This window comes from Gobio gobio (genome assembly GCF_949357685.1).
Source record: "Gobio gobio genome assembly, chromosome: 9".
Lineage (NCBI taxonomy): Eukaryota > Metazoa > Chordata > Actinopteri > Cypriniformes > Gobionidae > Gobio > Gobio gobio.
This window is the reverse complement of record NC_137115.1, coordinates 23,967,947-23,991,285: the sequence shown is the minus strand read 5'-3', so window position 1 is coordinate 23,991,285 and position 23,339 is coordinate 23,967,947. Positions and strand designations below refer to the sequence as shown.

The 23,339-nt window shown below is 39.1% G+C and overlaps 1 protein-coding gene across 2 annotated transcripts in view; it reads left to right on the top strand.

Moving 5' to 3' along the window:
• cd151l (CD151 antigen, like) overlaps window positions 1-23,339 on the top strand; it is a 124,674-nt gene that overhangs the window by 10,110 nt on the left and 91,225 nt on the right. For both annotated transcript variants that reach the window (XM_079825385.1, XM_079825384.1), the window contains exons 3-7: window positions 9,352-9,543; window positions 14,074-14,148; window positions 14,231-14,335; window positions 14,427-14,588; window positions 22,988-23,074. In XM_079825385.1, coding sequence (XP_079681511.1) covers window positions 9,352-9,543; window positions 14,074-14,148; window positions 14,231-14,335; window positions 14,427-14,588; window positions 22,988-23,074 — 621 coding nt within the window. The remainder of the gene's footprint in view (window positions 1-9,351; window positions 9,544-14,073; window positions 14,149-14,230; window positions 14,336-14,426; window positions 14,589-22,987; window positions 23,075-23,339) is intronic.

Sequence of the window (23,339 nt, the reverse complement as noted above, 5' to 3'; positions counted from 1 at the left end):
TTGTTGTTTTATAAAATTAATACAAATTACTTCATTACGTTTGAGTCGTGTCATGCAATTCTCCAAAAACTGCAAAACAAATAAAAAAATGCGATATTATTGGAGTTAACGAACACGTCCATCACTGACCGAGTTGCTTTTTTGAGTCTGAACGAGAGATCTCGTTCGTGAACGAACGAACTGGTACATCTGGTTCATGAACGAATTGAACCACCAACGATACTGAACGAACACGCCCATCACTGAACGAGAGAGAGAGAGATCTCGTTCGTGAACGAATTGAACGAACTGCTGCTACATCTCGTTCGTGAACGAATAGAATGAACTGCTGCTAGATCTCGTTCGTGAACGAACTGGTGGTGCATCTCGTTCGTGGAAATGGATGTCGGTCATTTAGCATGTGAATCAGTCTCGTTCAGCAATAAGCAGAGAGCAGATGGCTGCAAAGCGCAGTTTTAGGCTACGATTGTTTATAACTCTACGTTCGTTTACCATAATCCCAGATATATCTGAATAATATGAATGTGTAAATGTCTGACCAAACAATTAATTGTTAATCATGCAAGAAAACCTTTGTGCTTTGGTCTTCTGAACTTATTTAGACTTATTTTATTTAATGATAGATGCACACATTTTAATAAAGCCAAATGATTTTTTTGTAAGTAAATACGTTCGAAATAACGCATAAGACACTCTTTTTGCCAACTGCTGGGATATTTATGGAATATAAAAAAAATGGTCACTGAACGAATCAATGAACGAATCTGAACGAATCATTTTGATGAACGAACTGAAATTGAACGAATCTCTTGAAAGAATCGAAATTTCCATCACTAATAAATAACTTTGCTAGCAATCGCTTCGTCTCCGTGATGTCCGGTTCGCGAACGAATCATTCTTTTGAATCGGTTCTTTTTAGTGAACCGAACCAGTTCACCAAATCGGACTGAATCGTTCTAAACGGTTCGCGTCTCGAGTCAGCGCTGATGCATAATTTACTAAAGTTACTAACTTTCTGACATGAGTGACAGCCCCTCCGACTAGAAATAAACTAATAACCTGAAGTATATGCTAGTAACTACAACAGTTCACCCTGAACTGAGACATGCTGAGAGAACTGATGAGAAGTGAACACAGGTCCATCCGTCTCTCTGGCAGACTCGTGCCTGCTCGTGCCTAGTTAAACCACGCCCCCTCCGCTCATTTAAAATGCAAAGATGTCAGCCAATCACAACAGTGGGCGTTTTTACTGAAGTCTCACAGCAGACACGCCTCTTGAAGCAGGGCATTCAGCCACAGGGCAAACAGCAGTATAGAAAAAATGCCTTTTATTTCTAAATTATGACATTTTATGATGTAAAAATCATACTAATAATATAAGTACACCTCAGAAAACACTATAAAATAATAGAAAAATGCCATGCCATGGGACCTTTAAGTGTTGTGAAAAGGAATGGCAACATTACAAAGTGGTAAGTAAATGCTTTACTGTCCCAACTTTTTTTGAAATGTGTTGCAGGTCTGAATGACAGGAAAGGATGCATATTTACAAATGACATGAAGTTGACCTTACAAAACATGAAATATTTTTTGTCCATATTGTCTGCAATGAAATACAAGTCAAAATAAATTTAGAAATCCCTTCTTTTTTTTTTTTTTTTCGTTTTCCATACTGTCCCAACTTTTTCTGATTTGGGGTTGTACATTTGTGTAATTACACTGTATTCAGCACAAACTGGGCTACCATAATATCTAAGCAACATGTATGTACATGCTTGAATTTTGAGAGAAAAATGTTTATGCATGATTTTTGAAAAAACTAAAAAATTTGTTTTAAAATTAAAGGGTTAGTTCACCCAAAAAAGAAAATTCTGTCATTAATTACTCACCCTTATGTCGTTCGACACCCGTAAGACCACCCGTTCATATTCGGAACACAAATGAAGATATTTTTGTTGAAAGCTGATGGCTGAGAAAGGCTTCAGATAGGCCTCCATTGAATCAGCTCTCCTCGGCCATCCTGGTGAACTTCTACCGCTGCGCAATAGAAAGCATCCTGACCAACTGTGTGGCAGTGTGGTATGAAAGCTGCTCTGTTGCGGAGCGCAAGGCACTGCAGCGGGTGGTGAAAACTGCCCAGCGCATCACAGGGACTCCACTACCTGCCATCGAGCACATCCAGAGGAAACGCTGTCTGCATCGAGCTCGCAGCATCCTCAAGGACTCCTCTCACCCAGCCCACAGACTGTTTTCTCTCCTGCCCTCCGGCAGGCGTTTTAGGATCCACCGGACCAGGACCAGCAGACTAAAGAACAGTTTTTTCCCCAGAGCTGTCTCTTTATTGAACTCAAACCCCCGTTGATCCACTTCCCTCATAAACGATAACTCTCCTACCTCACATCTTCCTTCACTTTGTTATTTGCACTACCGACTGTTTATCACAGTAACAACTGTTTACATATGCATCTTGCACTGCCATATCTTAACTGGATTATGCTCATTTGCACTGACCACTGTATTTATAGTACCAATGTTTACATTTGCATTTTGCACTGTACTTCTAACTGTAATATGCAACCACTTTCCACTGCACTTTACACTTTTTTTTTTTTCCGGATAGCTCTGTCCATAATTTATTGCACTACCCTAATCCACTGCTATTCCTCATATTAGCCTAGCATATTATTGTATACCTCTATCTGTAAAATTCTGTTTATAGTAATAGCCATCTGTATATTGTATTCATAGTACATATTCACCTGTAAATTCTGTTTATAGTAATAGCCATCTGTATATTTATTCACTGTACATATTCACCTGTAAATTCAGTTCTGTTTATAGTAATAACGTCTCTCTATTTATACATATTTATACATATTCAGTACATATCCATGTCCTGCACTTACGCATCCATTGTATATCCTGCACTTGCTGCTATTGCACTTCTGGTTAGACCTAAACTGCATTTCGTTGCCTTGTACTTGTACTTGTACTTGTACTTGTACTTGTACTTGTGTAATGACAATAAAGTTGAATCTAATCTAATCTAATCTAATTGGCATTCAGTACATTAATACTCCCAAGACCCAGAAAAGGCACTTAAAACGTTGTTACAAAGTCCATCTCACCACAGTGACTCTACAATAATTTTACGATGCGACGACAATAGTTTTTGTGCGCAAAAAAAAAATCAAAATAACACCTTTTATCCAACTTGTTATTGCCTTTCGTGTGTGCCTCCACGACGCATGCGCGAGAATATGACGTAGCGCCGGGGTTCGGGAATCCATGAAATGCACACTTTAGTCCCATTTTGAGAACTACGCCGAGACCTAAAGCACGATCAATGTAAAATCCAACAGCTTAGACACGCGCGTCTTCCTCTGCTTGTCAACAAATCGCTTCTGGGTCATCTGTCCGAACGCCGGATCTGCGTCATATTCTCGCGCATGCGACGTGGAGGCACACACGGAAGGCAATAACAAGTTAAATAAAGGTGTTATTTTGATTTTTTTTTTGCGCACAAAAACTATTGTCGTCGCATCGTAAAGTTATTGTAGAGTCACTGTGGTGAGATGGACTTTGAAACGATGTTTTAAGTGCCTTTTCTGGGTCTTGGGAGTATTAATGTACTGAATGCCAATGGAGGCCTATCTGAAGCCTTTCTCAGCCATCAGCTTTCAACAAAAATATTTTCATTTGTGTTCCGAATATGAACGGAGGACTTACGGGTGTCGAACGACATGAGGGTGAGTAATTAATGACAGAATTTTCATTTTTGGGTGAACTAACCCTTTAAGGCCTCAAAACACACAATAGATATGTGTTCACAAGACTTTTGACTCCATGGTGTATTTTCATTGAGTTTTTTTTTTTCATTGAGTCATTTGAGAATCATTGAGCCTACTCATTCACATAAAACAATACACTGATTTAGAATTTGTAAGACAGTTTTTCTTCAAAAAGCCAGTATGCGAGGAGGCGTGATATCTAATGAATATAGATGGAGATCACCTGAGAGCACAATAGAACATAATAGCCCGCATTATTGAGCTGCATAATGAATGAGCTTCATACCTGACTGAGAGAGCAAAAAAATGCTCTTCTTATTTAGTTGAAAACTGTTCTTATCTAGTAAATGCATCTTGATTTAATAATGTTTAAATATTTAGACTAGAAACAAGACAAAAATGACTAAGAAGGGCATTTTTTCTAAATTTTGTACTATTTTTTTGTTTTTAAGTGGTCTCATGCTAAAAAAATAAATAATTAAAATTAAGATACAATTTATACAAAACGAAATTCACTTTAAAGAAAGCAATTCTCTTTCTACAAAACAAAAAAAATCACTTTCTACAAAACAAAACTCCAAAATCATTTTTGACAAACTTTGATATTAAATTAAAAAAATACCATTAGGCTATAATATTTAAACATCAATATGAAGCAAAATACGTTTGACTGGTACTATATTTATAGCATATAAGCAGACATTTGCGAATAAAAGCTTTTATTGATGTTACACTAGGCTCTTTTACAATAAACACATTATAATCTGTCCAAAACAAGCCAAATAAATCTTGTCTAAACAGTCTTGCGTGTATGACATTTAATGTTGCAACAGGATTAATATTTAAACGGTCTTTTTGCATTTCATATTCACAGATGCTAACAGAACGAACTGACCTTACAATCAGCGGCGGAGTCCTTTGCTTTCACAAATGAACAGCTTTGCATGAGGAGAATAAATCCAGGGTTACTGCTCAAAGGCGTCTCAAAACGATGTATCTAAAGTAACGTTACAGCGCTTCACTAAATGTGTTTGTGTGAGTTGATGTGGGCGTTGATGCGGGGATCGTCAGTATTTGAATCTCAATAGAGCGCGCGATCCGTGGGCGTGGCCGCATTAGCGGATAATGAAGTGGATCGCGGGTGACCAACATGTATCACTTTTCAAACAGATTACATAAACACAGAATATTTGGTTTGCATTGTTTAAAACCTGACATTTCAGCGTTTCTTTAGACATATGTCTCATGTTTGTGAGACAAGTATTCACTAAGCTAGAGTTCCTTTTCTGAAGACTATCTGAAAGAACGTCTTTGAGAGAGAGGCTGCAGATCGCGCATCATGTGTGTTTTCTTTGTTTTGCGAAAAGCAAAACATTTTGTTTTTATTGTGAATGTACACAAAAAAAAAATTGAAACTTAACAGATTAAAATGATGTATAACACTTGCCTGAATGATAAAAAAACGACAGTTATTTGAGTCTCTTTGGCACTGATAAGAAAAAAAGAGATCTGATCATGCCGGCGGGACCGCCGACTCGAGGGGGTTAAAATATAAACACAAGTCTAAAATCATAACACTTAACAATTATCTCTTAACATTAAGGTGCAGTGCCTCCATTATTTCTTTGTAACTGTTACCGTTTAGATGCTTTGTCATAAGGCACTGATGCAGAGTACCTCTCCATGTAGTTTCAAAGGCTGAATCCAAAATAGCCCCCTATACCCTTAAATAGGGCGCTATTTGAGGGGACAGCCATTTGTAGTGGAGTCCGAAACCATTGTGGACGTTATTGAGTGCACTCATTCTATCCCACTTTGCACCGCAATAACGAGTGTACAGCCGATGTACACACAGCGGCTGTCCGAATTCGCACACTTGTTTTAATTAACTCCTTCAAGTGAACTATATCAGTGGACTAAAGTAGGGAATAGTGATTGAGGGTTTAGGGGGCGATTTCGGATTCAGCCAAAGTCAAGAAGAGCACAATGGCAAGCGCGTCGAGTATAAACACCTCCCCAAACAAACGAGGCGCGCGCACGCTGTCAGCTGAGGCTCGCGCTGCGGAGCCAGACGAAATGATAAACAAGGCTTAAGGTGGTAAAACAAGTTCTGTTTTCTGAAGAATGAAACACGAGACAACGCTATGGTGCAACCAAACCATGATACAGTTACATGATTGGCTGTTAGCCTACGTTGCTTAGTTACCAGAGAGTGAGTGCCTTTGTTCATGCAACCAAACTTGCTTCGCAACCTCTGGTTTCTTCTGACGAAGAAAAAAAATTATAGATCGTTTTATCGTACGCATTTTTTATTGATATCGATTACGTGTCTATCGCTATACATATCGCTATCGTTTTTTCGCCCAGCCCTATTTTCATGTCACGTTTGTATTTGTCTACAATCCTTTTCGTAACAGTATTTTCATTATCTCCATGACGGACATTGTACGTCCCGAGTACTCGTTTTTTGAGACCTATCGATGATCAAAATGAGAAATTGATAAAAATGCCCATCCCTAAAAGCCGCAGACCAGTCAGGTTGCCCATGCTGACCCCTGTCCACCGCCGAAAGCATCACCAGTGCAAGCATCAGAACTGGATCACGGAACAATGCAAGATGGTGGCCTGGTCTGATGAATCACTTTCTTTTACATCGTGTGGATGGCCGGGTCTGTCGCTTACCTGGGGAACACATGGCACCAGGATGCACTACGGGAAGAAGGCAATCCAACGGAGGCAGTGGGATGCTTTGGGCAATGTTCTGCTGGGAAACCTTGGGTCCTGCCATCAATGTGGATGTTACTTTGACACGTATCACCTACCTAAGCATTGTTGCAGACCATGTACATCCCCTGGTGTCTGTGGCCTCTTTCAGCAGGATAATGCGCCCTGCCACAAAACAAAAATGTTTCAGAAATGGTTTGAGGAGCACAACAACGAGTTTGAGGTGTTGACTTGGCCTCCAAATTCCCCAGATCTCAGTCCAATCGAGCATCTATGGGATGTGCTGAACAAACAAGTCTGATCCATGGAGGCCCCACATCACAACTTACAGGACTTAAAGGATCTGCTGCAAACCTCTTGATGCCAGATACCACAGCAGGGGTCTAATGGAGACCATGCCTCGACGGGTCAGGGCTGTTTTGGCAGCAAAAGTGGGACCAACACAATATTCGGAAGGTGGTCATAATCTTATGCCTGAGCACAAATTATGCACTATAATACACTTGAAAGTCTTGCGTTGTGACCTTTAGATCGTCTTTCAGATGTATTTAATTAAAAACCTTTATCATCTATAATAACATTACATTTATTTTTCGTTTAAACCATATGTTTTCTTGAGTGTCACGTGCACATGTGGTGCATGCAGAGTTTAAGAGGTCACAAAAACCTTCTAAATAAATTGTCCTCAGGTTAAAGAAAACTATAGAATGTTTTGGATGGCTACTGTACATCTCAGTTTAGTGCTTTGAAAATCAAACATTATTAAACATGTAAAAGTGAATCCAGTTGTAAGGCAGAGGGAATAAGGAGACAAAAAGTTTAGTGTCAAAGTGTATTGACACTAATCAGTAACATCAGTACATTACAAGCAACACTAGATATTGCAAACTACAGAAGATGAATATGATGCAACCATGCATTTCCATTAAGACTGTGATAAGCTTAAAATGTCCTCAAAAAGAAAATGTCTGAAATAACATTTGAGGAATCTATCCAATACGAACATTGAGAACAGTCCTAAGTTCTCTTTCATCCAGGCTGTCTGTCACCACTACAGCAACCAGCATTAGAATAGCAGAAAGATAAATTCACCTTTTTATATTCCATTTATTTACTTTAAAGAAGTCTGTGTTACTTAGACTAGAGAATTACCAGTTAAAAGAGTGACCAGTTGGCCTTTTCCTCCTTCCCGTTCCCCTGCTCTCTCTTCCTGCAGACTAAGTGGTCAGCACTCCGTCTTCCTCTCAGCAACCACAATAGCTCCTGGGCTCCCCCACATAGCCCCTGGGCTCAAATTGTGCTAATAGTGGTCTATTGCGGCTCAGGATGAAGATGCAGCTCAGTCTGCTAATCCCAAGAGAACTCCTAAGTGAAGTAAGGGTGGTGTCCATAGAACTAAATCCTTTCTCACATTCTGCTGTGGACACAGGAACTGATTCCAGTGCTGTTATAAGTGGCTTCAAATCCTTTGTGACCGCTTATCCAGCACTCTCCTTGTACTCTCTGAAACCATTAATTGCAGGTCTTTCAGGGAGGTCCAACCTCTTGCACATTGAAATCACCTCTGCTTCGCCATACAGAATATCATAATCATCAGGCCAGAATCTTGGGTAGATGGTCCTGCAGGCTGAGAATGTCATCATATTCAGAGACATGAGTAGAAGACCCACCATGTGGTGTTTTAGAGGCTGATGTTGTCATTAGTCTTTTCCTAAGAGATGCCACCAGATTGTCATAACTTTTGAGCATTTATGCGAACATCTACCATTCTCCCTGGATGAAGTGGCACACCCTAGAACGCTGTCTTCCCTGGAGCTTCTGAAGCAGTTCTTGCAAACTCTCCCTGATTTCCCTTAGCACGTGCTTCAAACACCTTCACCTTCTGACAGACCAATGAGTGGGCCAGAGGAAGAGAGATAGTGTTACTCTGCAACGTGTGTGACAGATCTGATAACTCTGTTAGAGCATCTCTCATTACTCCAAGGTTCTACATGTAATACAATTGTTTTCCTAAAGATCAACTAAGTCCTTCATTAAGCTAAAGGGTTGCTGGTTTTTTGGATATCATATATGCAGTTCTAAAACTTGGAGTCTGTGTTCTCTTCCAAATGTGCATCTCTGCATATGATGATGTAGTCCATGTCTTCCTATACTACCACACGTCACATCCAAGCTTGTCATTTCTTCTCTTTAGCCATGGATGGCCTTTACAGTAAAAGTTGAATTGCTCCACTGTCCAGCAGCTTGGGAAAATGTAACCAAGTTCCCTGATCTTTACTCTCTCTAGACACTTAAGATTATTCTTTATTCTGCTAATTTTCCTCTTCATTCTTGTCGTCTTTTTCCATATCATGATCCTCTGCCTTCTCAGTCCTAGCTTTTTTTGACTGGGGGTCCAAAGTAATTCAATAATGTTTTTAATCCTGCCCAACTGACTCTCTCCTTCAAACTCTTCTCTAATCTTTCTGTCATTTTTATTTTTTTTACTATCAATAAAAATAAGGGTGGCAAACAATTTACAAATATTTAACAATCAGAATTTCAGATATTATCAGAAGTCAATGAATATTTTGAATAAGAGGAAAAATCTTAAACGTAACCGATACATCATTGTACAGTGCAATTGAGTATTCAATTCTGGTGCCTCAAATAAGGCTTGGTCAAGGGTGTGACGCATGCATGTGACCGTTTCCGTGTTTACCATAAGCCTAAATTAAATCTGAGAGAATTTACATTTTTGGGTCAACTAACACTTGAATGCCAACAGCAGTGCATCTCAGCATCTCAGACATTAGGTTGAATAGAACCTTGAATGTTCCTTTAAATGTTTTTTCAGCTGGCAGGAGGTGCAGTGATGGCTGTGGGCACCTGGACATTGGTTAAGAAGAGCGACTACATCAGTCTGTTGTCCTCAAAGATTTATGCTGTCTCTGCCTATATACTCATCATGGCAGGGGTGATTGTCATGGTAACTGGGGTTTTAGGCTGCTGTGCCACCTTCAAGGAGCAACGGCGCCTTTTGAGAGTGGTGAGAAATATTTATAAATGTTTACACTTTCTCTAAAAAACAGTTGAGGGTTGTTTCCATTTTCTTATACTGCATGTTCCTTGACATAAATACAGGGTTCCCACAGGTCCTTGAAATTCTTGAAAGTTTTTGAATCTGAAAAAAATAAATAATTAAAAGCCCTGGAAAGTTTTTGAAAATAAACATATATAGACACAGGTACTTGAAAGTGCTTGAATTTATTTTGTGCAATAAGTTTTCTGGAAAAAAATCCAATTATTCCCTCTGGTCGCTATACTAGTATATATAATATACTGTATACTAGTATAATATATAGCGGCATACTAGCTTGCTTGATTTACCTTAGTTACGTGCATGTACGAGTTACGTTAAGTGTTTCCCGCGTGAGGTTCTTTGTGTTGTATGTTGCCATGAGGCAAGAAAAACTTAAAAGCATATTCATATATCTTAAAACTTCTGGTTAAATGAGCCTGAGCTCTTTTCAATAAAATCTATGCAAAAGTAAAAAGATCATTTTAAAATACAGTATAGGATGTACCGGATATTCTTCAGTTTTATGCAAAACAGAAATATAACAAATAGAATATCAGATCTACATTCTGATGTACACTCACCTAAAGGATTATTAGGAACACCTGTTCAATTTCTCATTAATTAAATTATCTAATCAATCAATCACATGGCATTTGCTTCAATGCATTTAGGGGTGTGGTCCTGGTCAAGACAATCTCCTGAACTCCAAACTGAATGTCAGAATGGGAAAGAAAGGTGATTTAAGCAATTTTGAGCGTGGCATGGTTGTTGGTGCCAGACGGGCCGGTCTGAGTATTTCACAATCTGCTCAGTTACTGGGATTTTCACGCACAACCATTTTTAGGTTTTTCAAAGAATGGTGTGAAAAAGGAAAACATCCAGTATGCGGCAGTCCTGTGGGCGAAAATGCCTTGTTGATGCTAGAGGTCAGAGGAGAATGGGCCGACTGATTCAAGCTGATAGAAGAGCAACTTTGACTGAAATAAACACTCGTTACAACCGAGGTATGCAGCAAAGCATTTGTGAAGCCACAACACGCACAACCTTGAGACGGATGGGCTACAACAGCAGAAGACCCCACCGGATACCACTCATCTCCACTACAAACAGGGAAAAAAAGAGGCTACAATTTGCACGAGCTCACCAAAATTGGACAGTTGAAGACTGGAAAAATGTTGCCTGGTCTGATGAGTCTCAATTTCTGTTGAGAAATTCAGATGGTAGAGTCAGAATTTGGCGTAAACAGAATGAGAACATGGATCCATCATGCCTTGTTACCACTGTGCAGGCTGGTGGTGGTGTAATGGTGTGGGGGATGTTTTCTTGGCACACTTTAGGCCCCTTAGTGTCAATTGGGCATCGTTTAAATGCCACGGCCTACCTGAGCATTGTTTCTGACCATGTCCATCCCTTTATGACCACCATGTACCCATCCTCTGATGGCTACTTCCAGCAGGATAATGCACCATGTCACAAAGCTTGAATCATTTCAAATTGGTTTCTTGAACATGACAATGAGTTCACTGTACTAAAATGGCCCCCACAGTCACCAGATCTCAACCCAATAGAGCTTCTTTGGGATGCGGTGGAACGGGAGCTTCGTGCCCTGGATGTGCATCCCACAAATCTCCATCAGCTGCAAGATGCTATCCTATCAATATGGGCCAACATTTCTAAAGAATGCTTTCAGCACCTTGTTAAATCAATGCCACGTAGAATTAAGGCAGTTCTGAAGGCGAAAGGGGGTCAAACACATTATTAGTATGGTGTTCCTAATAATCATTTAGGTGAGTGTAAATAGTAATGCATGACTGCATATCAGATCAGTGGAGTGGAGGCCAAAAGAGGTTAGCATACTGAGTGTTTCCATTTTACAGTGGTTGGTCTGTAGAAGGTGACACTGTAATTAAAGGGACAGTCCAAAATTAAACATTCTGTCATCAGTTACTCACCCTTGTGTAGTTTGTTTGGTTCGTCTTTGAAACATAAATGCAGATATTTAAATGAAACCTCAGAAGTTCCATTGCAAGTCCATTCACCCTAAATTAATTACAATGAATTAAAATGAATAAATGAATGAAGCATTTATATAGTACTTTTAGGTACTACTATACACTCAAATCGCTTTACAATAGGATCAGGGGTCTCTCCTCAACCACCACCAATGTGCAGCATCCACCTGCAACGGCATCCAGTGCAACTGCGCCAGTATGCTCCCCACACTTCAGCTATAACAGGTTTTTTTTCTGGGTCAAAAATGGTCTTCGGTGGTGGCTGACAGACATGGTCATCCACACACACACACAGTAAAAGTACCCGTGTGATCTGTGAGCCCAATACTGACAATACATTAAAAATAAATGCAAAGAAATTGTGAATTTTTGATATCTCGTATTATACATGATCTCTTGATGTTTGTTTCTTTTTTTCCCTCGTTTTTACACAGTTTACATTGACTACTGATAATTATTTTGGTATACAATCATATCAATATTAAAAAGTAGCATTAAAAATGTATTAACAAATAGTACAATTTTCTACCATATACAATTTAATAAAATTATTAGCTAGCTTGCTTTGTTCTGGTTTCACCTCACTCCAGTCTAAACAAAATAATTTGTTTTAGGTCATTTACTACACATTATCAATATAAATACTCAAAATGAATACAAAATACTGTGGATTATTAAGACTAATTCTTACTAACCACTCTTGGTAAATGGGGTAAGCACACTTGCATTCTCATTTCAGAGGAGTTCTGAGTCAATGATCATACACCGATTCGTGAGTTCAGTGTTGGACAGATGAGTTGTTTTAACCTGTCATTAAAATGAATCAGTTCAAAGGAGTCATTAGGTCGTGAATCGGACATTAGCGGATGCGTTGTGTGAATCCAGACTGTTAGAACATCGCAAAAGATTTGCGTCAATGTTGAAAACACTTCATAAAGATATTTTTCTGTTTATATGAAAGTAGGGTTTATGTCAGCTGCATGTGAGAAATGCCTGACAGAGAAGATGCAACGTTTTTGAGCGTAATTCAGGGAAAACTTTTTCCCAATGCGCCACGCCACGTGCAACAGGGATTCGGTCTTCCGCCCTTTTACCATTGTGTCAGTTCAGTTGATTTTGATTGATATGTGCGAGTGAGAAAGATCTAAGACAGTGCTTAGTTTGACGATTGAGTGCGCGCGCGGGGGAGCTCTCTGCTCATTCTCTCTGTCACTTAGTTAACATGCGCCCTGTCACAAGCGCATCAGTCATCTACATACATTTATAAATCACAATAACTGATCACATAAGGCTTTGGCGGGACAAACATTTTTTTGGTGGCCGCCAAAAAATATTCAAGGCAGAAAAACTCTGTATAAGAGAGGAGAGCAGAGTGATGGAGCCAATTCAATGTAAGAGGATTGTTAGGAGGTCATGATTGATAAGGGTCAATGAGGAAATTTGTCCAGGACACCGGGGTTACACCCCTACCATTTTATTAGAAGTGCCATGGGATTTTTTTTTTTTTATGATCACAGAGAATCAGGACCTTAGGTTTAACGGCACCATCTTTTGGATGAGACTACTTACTCTGTAGTGTCCCCATTACTATACAGGGGCGTTAGAACCATGCACACACCAGAGGGTGTACATGAAGTTCATAAAGAGATCATAAATGAAATCCAAGTGAATCCAGGGCTACAACCACCATAGACATGAATTGGTCCACCACTCCCGAATATTTTACATTTTTGTAAAATCTCTGTTTGAGGTTAAAATGGCAAAAATAATAAAATAAAAAAATGTTTCTGTCTAACAGTGCTCATCAATGTAAAAATTATTGAGATGACCAATCGAAGCAAAGAAGGTGGGGCTTTACTAGAAGTTAAGCAGGAAATCCAGCCTAGGGTGCTTTCACACTGGAAGATTAGTTTGAAACCTGGCTCGGTTCAGAAGAAAAACTGGTATTTTGAAAGCTGTCATGCAGACCCAGGAGTCCACTGGGGTACCAAACCCAAACCTACCTGTAGGAGTTGGTTGCACTGGAACTGTGGCGTGATCCGCATGAATTTTAAATCAACTTGGACTAGGATACACACTTGTTCCGGAAGTAAAGTAAGCTACTCATGCATTTTAGCCGATGACAACATCATTAGTTATCATCATCACAACGTGGTTTAGCCGGAGATCTACACAATATAAAACCCAAAACTACATATTTTGAACTCCAGGTAGATTAGAAAATATATACATCAATACAGAAATTAATCATACTTACAGTATGTGTAAGTTCACCCTTTAAATAACTGTATAACGTGTTAAATATGGATATTTTTTTACACAAACAAATCGTTTTGCTTCAGAAGGCCTTTATTAACCCCCCAGAGCCATTTAAAGAGATGTAGGCCTACATTGTCTTCTGGATGTTATATAAATTATCATCTCAAAAGAATTGTACTTGAAACCATACCTCTAATACCTCTTGTCTTTCTTATCCTATTGTCAGTATTTTGTCCTATTGCTGTGTATATTCCTGTTGGAAATCCTTGCTGGAGTTTTGGCCTACATTTATTACCAGCAGGTCAGTTACTTGTTCTTTCTTTCATTCATCGTTTGCTATGCATTTGTGTCTTTCAATGTTGCACTTTTTATGAATGTTGTAGCTGAATGAGGAACTGAAGGAGAACCTGAGGGAGACTATGGTTAAGAAATACCGTCAGCCTGAGCAGGAGCATGTGACAAAGGCTGTGGACAAACTACAGCAGGAGGTGGGATAACTATCTATTTGCTAAAATGCATTTTATTTATTGTTATTTACTTGAGTAGTGTTGGGCTAATGATTGCTTCTTCCTCTGTCAGTTCAAGTGCTGTGGCAGTAACAACTCCTCCGATTGGGTGGAGAGCGTTTGGATCCGCTCTGGTGAGGCTAACCAAAGGTTGTTCCCTGACAGTTGCTGTAAGAGTCCAGTCATAGAGCTCTGCGGTCAAAGAGACCACCCCTCAAACATCTATAAAGTTGAGGTTGGTGCACTGCAAAAGACATCCTTGCACTGAACAACAGCTGAAATGGTTTTTTATGGTTTTGTTGGATAATATAGGCCATTTCATACATTTAACTATACAATTGCAGAATTAACTTTTCCAATAAAGATTGCTCATCTGCTTTTTTTTTAACAAGACATTCTGTTTAGCCATATATCAGTCTGGGCAAAATATCAAATATTTACTAAAAAGAGTTTTATTAGTCTAACATAGATGATTTGTTGAGTTAATCATCTGCTGATGGACTGTAACCTTGTTATTTTAGGAAGAGCTGAGAAACCAGTGAGATTAGAGAACGTAGCTGAAGGTTAGAAGAATGTGTTAGAAAGATTTTGTATGAACTAATTATATGTTAAGAAGTATGGATCAAGTTGAGTTAAATATTACAAATATATTATGCTGACAAAAGCTTACCATCCAAATGAATAGAAGGGGTATAGATTATGCTTGAATGCTTGTGGAACTGATGATGTGGGAGACTGTGTTAGACAGTTATCTCTCCACGTTCATGAGGAAAGGAACTAGAAGAAGGAAACATTCACTCAAGTTTTGATCTACCACAATTTTGGTGTAGTGCTTTCCTAGGCAGTGAGTTGACTGTCTTCTTCAAAGAATCTGTGAGCTTGCTTGGGGATTTTCCGTAAGAAAGTTTGTGTTTGGAACACAGGCACTTGCCGTTCTCCTGAGGAAAACCCAGTAAGATCACAAAATAACATAATTTTCCTACTTCCAGTTATTAGGGTTCATAGAATAATTCAGAGTATGGTACTCAGCAGTGCAGAGACATCTGGGGGTTGATAGAAGAAAAACATTACATGCACAAAAATTCCAGGAGTCTGGAATTCCACTGCGGTTGATTGGATAAAGCTATAATATTATGGCTAGATGTTCATTTATATTTATATTTTTCTGAGCGCTAGAGAACAGCAGCGCCTGGTCACACATCACTCTCTGTCTAGTATAGGACCCAAGACCAGTTGTGAAGAATGAAGACCAAAAGTCAGGAGTGCAATTAATTAAATAAATATTTACTGAAGAATAGATTGCAGTTTCATCAGCAGAAGCCAGCTTCAAGTCTCAAAAGGAGTTTGTAGGCTATGCTCTCCCTCTACCTTTTTCATACATACAATTTCTCAACAGTTATACTCTTTAAGATCTAGCTCGTCATCACTTCAGGTTGAATTATAATGATTGGCTAAGAGAAAATAGATAGTCGTAGTAAATTGCCACACATTGTCAGTTAATCAGATGCACGTCTCCATAGATCACTTGTTGGCGCTTTCACCCCGGAATTAAGCACGTAGTGACCTTCCAGGTCTGGAGCAGGTGCCAGCTTGTCCTGAACAACATGCTCGTTGTACACCTCTAATACTGCTCTGTAATACAGAACCTTAGCGCACATACACAGATACACAGGCTTTTCCAAGGTTGGAGTTGGTGGAGCGTCAATTGAAAACAACATAGTTCTCCAAAACATACAGATAACATGTTCTTTTCCTCAGAGAGAAGTACAGGCAATATTCATCTTTATTCTGTAGTGTTTCAGTAAAAGGAAATAATATAAAATTAATAAAATATAAAATAAATATAAATAAAAGCATATAATTCAGTCAAAAGGAATGAAACCAAACATTCAAACTAGAAGAAATCATTTAAATCATCTTAATATGTTGAAGGATAGATATTGGCCACCCTGCTCTCTAAGATGTGTCATCGGCCATCAAAAAACTAATATCGGTCGACCACTAGTCTGAGCCCTGCCACAGCACCGCAAGCAAACAAATTACTGTAAAGATGTTTATTTACAGCTCATGGAACAAGAAAAGGTATTGTAATAAAAATACGGAAGCAATGGTTTTAGGACAGGGCATGGCCAAAATAAACAAACAAAAAGCAATTTGACTGGGAAAATTTTAACCTCTGACTAAACTAACAAAGAAAAGAAAAATAATAACAAAATTGTACCCTAACTCCCTTCCTGGTCCCAAAACAGGAGAAAACGGGGTTCAACAAAAATTACACCTACCTCCCTACAGCTTCCAAATAAGCAACCATTAAGGTAGCTACTAAACTTGATTTTTAACAGCTGTAGCAATAAATCAAAGAAAAGAAAGAGCTGATAAAGGTAAATGATAACCGTAACCTCCACACTTAAACTGCAAAGGGTAAATGTTGGAGACACTTACAATAAACAAATAAAAATAACAATACAATACTACAGAGTAGAAAGGGAAGCAGTTACCATGATCAAAAACTGCTTGTAAACTGCAGCAACAGGCTGGGCAGGACAAAGACAGCACTCTGGAGAAACCTCTTAGCGGAACATTTCTCAAACTCAGGCAGTTTCTGCTCTGCTTTTATGCTGCCTCACTCTGGACTGGTAAGTAGATGCAGTTTGGGACAATCAACTACCTGCCATATGGATTAAGTAGGAGGAGCCAAAGAGGAAATGCTGGAAAAGCACACAACACATTAAAAGACAACATAGCTCTTCTGATGGATCATAGCAGTAAAGAATACGTCTCTGGACGTAACAAGGAGAACAAGAATTCTATAACAATACAGGGCAACGAAAGAGGAAGAGAGCATCAGAGAGGGGTGCAGGATAGTGGTAGGAGTGTTCAGACACAAGGTTCAGTGAGGTAGAGAACAATTGAGCCAGATGACAGGACCCCATGGAGGGGTTTGGGAGCTGTGGCTGGAGAGTATGACTGTGAAACCGAAATAAAAGATTCACCAACAACTCCCTTTCCTCCTCCTTATCTCTGCTCGCAGTGTGTGAATGGAGAGCCAAGTACGTTACGAGCACCTCCTGACCTCTCGATAATTTTTAAATGCGTTTAAAAAAAATTGGGAAGTCGGCACCCTTTTTATACCAGCATATATGCTGACCCCATTGAATTTTGTTTTAGATGAAAAGCTAAAGTAAGTTTTTGATTGATTAATTTCTGTTGTAAAAACTGATTTCAAAATGTGAAAATACATGTGAAAAATATATATTGCACAAAATGAAAACAATAATGTAAATATTATTATTATTATTATTATTATTATTATTATAAGTGTGAATCAAAAAATGAAAAACGCATTAAAAAAAGCATGATTTAATCTCTTAAATGTCTAAGTGCATTTTTTGGTCATATTTTTGACTTTTTAAAATCTAATTTCAGCTTTTTATCTCATAATTAGGATTTTTATCTCAGAATTTTTAAAGTCCTAATTTCAACTGTTCATCTCACAATGCATGTCATATTTTTGACTTTTAATAATGACCTCATAATAATGAGGACTTAGCATGTCGTATTTGCGACTTTATCTCACTATAATGACTTTTAAAATCATATTTTTGACTTCTCTAATAATGAGGACATTTAAAATCATATTTTCAACATTTTATCTCTTAATTATGACTTTATGATAATTGAAATGAGCAGATGCAGAACAATTCATTATTTCGGTGTGAAATAAACAGTTATGGAAATGTAGACATTAAAGCTAAAGCTCCAATCTCCTCCTGAAAATCCCCCAAAAAGTCTGTTGGTGCCTCAGTGACAACTTCACTCAGAAAAGCTGTCAATCATGACGTCACACCCCCATTGTTTAAAGCATCAAATAGCTATAAATTATTATTATGGGGGGGGGCTGGGCTTTGACCTATACTGGGACCAACCACCTGGGGGCGATTGAGACGGTTTGGCTTCAGTTTTTAAGGGCGTTTTCACACCTACCTTGTTTGGTCCGGATTTTCGGACTTTTCAATTCGGTCCGAATCAAAATTGCAGGTGTGAAACCTCCCCCGCACCACGGTCCGGACCAAACAGACGAAATTTGGTCCGACGAAAAGAGGTAGTCTCGGTCCGGATCAAACTGAACAGGTTCGGTTCGTTTCTAGTGTGAAAGCATTTTCTGTATGGTTCGGACTTTCAGACCATTTACAGGAAGTTCCTGTTTATGTTTAAATATTATAACGTTATTTTTAAATTCAATCTAGGCTACATTGATTATGAAAAGTGAAAATATGCGCAATATGTCAGTAGACAGAAAGTCAGAAATAATTTTGAACGAAATTTTGTATGATTTAGCTTAGAAAGCATTTCTTTAATGGGAATTTCGTTTTGTATAAATTGTATCTTAATTTTAATCAACGTTTAATCAGATAATTGCCTGGATTTAATAAATAAGAAGCAAATAGTCTATAGCAGACAATAATCACGGGAGCGATCACATGCTTTACACATGAACTGGAGCGGGTCTCAAATAAACTGAAACACAGCAGGCTATTTGCCTCACAAACATGATAAATATGTGTATATAAAGCTTGAAATGTCCACTTTTAAACCTAACAAATAAAAAAAAAGTCAAGCAATGCGCACTGTTCAATAGTGGCAACGATGATATGCGTCCGTTTTTTTACGGTCTATGGTCCGTTCATTCAACTTGTCAAAAACGCTGACGTCAGACGCACGTCCGTTTACAAACCAATCAATGTCCAGATCAGTGTTGGGCACGTTACTTTAAAAAAGTAATTAGTTATAGTTACTAGTTACTTCTTACAAATAGTAACTGAGTTAGTAACTGAGTTACATCATTATAAAAGTAACTAATTACCAGGGAAAGTAATTACTGCGTTACTTTTTTTTTCTTTCAAATGTTCAAATATGTCAAATAATTTGGATGCCCCCAATATTAGATATGTTAAATGAATGAATTGGACACTAAATAGAATAAATTATTATTATAAAACATTGTACATTAATGTGCACTATTGTAATGTTGCTGTGGGACAATGTGAGAGACACCTATCAAATTCAATGCATTATTGTAAATATTATCAGTAGGCCTACTATAGTGTAAATATTGTGTAAATATTATCAGTACTATACTTTCCTGTGGTAGTGGAGCTCACGTTATCACCTGGGTTTTTAGCCACTAATTTTGTGGCATATGATGATGTGAGGCGCTTCAGAATCACTTCCACCGGCGTGGAGAGACTCTTTCTTCCTGGGCATAAGTTGCACGTTACATAAATATTCTTACCTTTCACCTCAACGAGGGAAAAGTAGCGCTTATACTTCCAATTTGCGAAAGCTACCTTTGAAGTCGTTGGACTATCGCTGAATGTGCATATGCGTGTGCGTCATAGGTGTGTGTGTGTGTGTGTGTGTGTGTGTGTGTGTGTGTGTGTGTGAACCATAGACCGTGAAAAAATATAGGTGTGAACTCAACCTATCAACTTCAACCTTGTCTCCCACCCACCAATCATCATCAGTTATGTGTACCACCGCACCCACCCCCAACACGCATGGCTGGTGCGCGCGCACACGCACGCACGCACACACACACACACACACACACACACATTGCAGGTCCGACTGACAGAGAGCCTGTTCGGATGAAAAGCGCTTCAGTGAGCTCAATTATAGTAACGCGACTAACGCCGCATTTTTTTCCCTCAGTAACGCTAACGGCGTTGTAACGAGAGAAACAGTAATTCGTTTGATTACTCGTTACTGAAAAAAATAATTCCGTTAGTAACGCCGTTTATCTGTAACGCCGTTATTCCCAACACTGGTCCAGATGCCGCCCACATAGATGATGACGAGTGGACGCAAGTGCGTCATGTAAAGTTCTTTAAGGCCCATTTATACTTCTGCGTCGAGTGTACGCCGTAGTGTGCCGACGCCGTCGTGAGCATTTATACTTCTGCGCTGTTGTCTGCGTCAATGTGCAATTCCACATGCAGACACTAGAAGGCAGTGTCCTCGGGCATGTTGGTGTAATCAAGACAACAGCCAAAGAAGAAGCAGCTTGATGTGTAGAATCTGTACATTCATGTCGGAATATCAGCAGCAGTGAGAGAGCGGCTTTTCTTGCAGCTTGAGTTGTTGTATCTAATACAAATAAAGCATCTCTAGTTGATTAGTAAAGTTAAATAAGGCGATATGGCGCTGGAATGCATTTGTGAAACCATGCGGAGCTCGTGGCCGCTGTTTTCAGCAGCGGTGGCTCAGCAAGCGATTGTTGTTGCGGAGACTTCATTCACGAAATATACCCTAATGTGTCCCTGTTCTTGATATACAATTACTGATTAACATCTTTGGTTTTAATGAGAAAATAAATAAACTATATTTAGCGGATCTATGTATTTATTTACTACCATAAAGAATCGCTGGACTGCAAAATAGTGTGTTATAGCAGACGTAAGGAACTATCATCCAATTTCTGGACACACACACACACTCCTATCGCAGATTTTTTATTTATTTATTGACCTGAGGGAAGGGTTCTGGCAGACCAATCACAGCGCTTGCGGTCCGCGTAGAATTGACGCGTTGTTACATTTTTGGAGAGGTGCGCATCAGGCTACGGCGTAGGGTACGGCGTATCCAACGCGTCTATGCGTAGGGTACGCCGTACCCTCTGCGTGCACTTGACGCAGAAGTATAAATTGGCCTTTAGTCCGCTCACATAATTGCAATGTGAAACCAAACCAAAACTAACCGAATATATAAAAAGTATCAAAACATGAACTTTGGTTCGGACCTTGGTGCGGACTTTCAGGTGTGAAAACGCCCTAAAGGATTAGTTCACTTTCAAATAAACTTTTGCTTTTAATTTACTCACCCCTTTGTCATCCAAGATATCCATGTCTTTCTGTCTTCAGTCGAAAAGAAATTAAGATTTTTGATGAAAAGATTTCAGGATATTTCTCCATAAAATGGAAGTCAATAGACCCCATATGGTACAAGGTCCAAATGAGAGGTTCAGTACAGCTTCAAAAGGGCTTTAAACCACATCAAACGGTACCAGACGATCAATAAGGGTCTTATCTAGCGAAACGATCTGCCATTTTTTAAAAATAAATAAAGTTTTATAAGCACAAATGCTCGCCTTGATCTGTTCATTGATGCGCGCTCGTGACGTCACGTAAAACGCAAATACATTGAAAAGGTCACGCTAGACGCAGACGCAAAGACGTTTGAATATGTGGATACGGTCCTCCTTCCGCTCATTTGTAAACACTGACTGACGGTACTTCCGCCTGCGTCTAGCGTGACCTTTTCAACGTATTTGCGTTTTACGTGACGTCACGAGCGCGCATCACTGAACAGAGCAAGGCGAACATTTGTGCTTATAAAACTTAAACTTTATTTATTTTTAAAAAAATGGCCGATCGTTTCGCTAGATAAGACCCTTATTGATCGTCTGGTACCGTTTGATGTGGTTTAAAGCCCTTTTGAAGCTGTACTGAACCTCTCATTTGGACCTTGAACCATATGGGGTCTATTGACTTCCATTTTATGGAGAAATATCCTGAAATCAGATATTACAGAAAGATATGGATATCTTGGATGACAAGGGTGTGAGTAAATTATAAGCAAAAGTTTATTTGAAAGTGAACTAATCCTTTAACACTAGTGCGACAGGCTTGGTATTATTAGGCTGTAGCTCAGTGGCTACAACTGTACAGTGTGTGTGTGTGTGTGTGTGTGTGTGTGTGTGTGTGTGTGTGTGTGTGTGTGTGTGTGTGTGTCAGTGTATGCACACACACACTCTCTGTCTCTCTCTAGTTGTTTCTGTTAAAAGGAATGGCTGCTGTTCTCTGCTTTTCAACAAATCTTTTACACGCAAATTATTTTTTCTTCTTTTTTTCTATCCGAAACTATAGCAGCAACATTAAAAAAGCTCCAGTCTCTGTGTTTAGCGCAAAAGCTCATGTGATTGTCGCCAGCTTACCATGCAGTGGAGTGGTGTCATGCGCCAGCTGCTTTGATGCGATTTTCACATACGTTGCAGATATAGTGGGCTCCACAGTCAACAAATCAAATATTTACAAAAAATTAAGTAGAGTAGATAGCGTTATACACCGACAGTAGCTCTTTTAAGTGGCAGATGCTTTAATAAAAGCAAATATTTAAACCAACATGAGCCAAAGAGAAGAAAGGAAGAGAAATCAAAAAATGAAAAGATAAACTGACCAGAACAATTTGTGACACAAATTTGTGAGTTAAAGTCATTAAGATGGCCACGGTGCAAAGCTTCAATGTAAACTATTGTGCAATCTCTGAACAAAGTTGTTGGCTTCAGTAGCAGACAGCAGCCACATTTTCTCACTGTTAGAGAGTATGATGCGTAATCTGGCTCGGAAGAGGAGAGCAGATTTGAGTCCGTGTTTTGTAAAGATCCGCCGTGGCGTCTTTGAACTTACCGCACATCTTCAGGACATCAGGACCGTAGTCTTCGATCTGAATCTTGTGGCCTTGATAGGTCAGGACATCTTTTTTTATGGGACTCACGAATAACCAAATCCTTCACCTGGTAGAAATGGAATTGTATGAATGCAATTTTAGTTTTTGACTTCATCCCCTTTTTTTCAGGGTGGCTGCATAACAAAACTGGAAAACTTCATTCTGAATCACTTGCAGATCATTGGTGCCGTGGGGGTTGGCGTAGCCTGTGTGCAGGTCAGTTGAAACACTCCAGAGAGTAGAGGATACATGTACTGTAGCTGGACACTTGCACTTTAGCCACCCTTCAAATTTAATCATGTACTTGTATAAATACTACTTAAACAGAATGTTTAATACAAACTTCTTTTTATGGTCAGATGTGAATTTCTGTGGCTGTCCCAATAATCACACTTTGCACTTGCACACGGTCTTTGCACTTGACCACTTGTCTACTTGCATGACATATTTCAAAACCTTTCACTTTAAATTAAACTTCTAA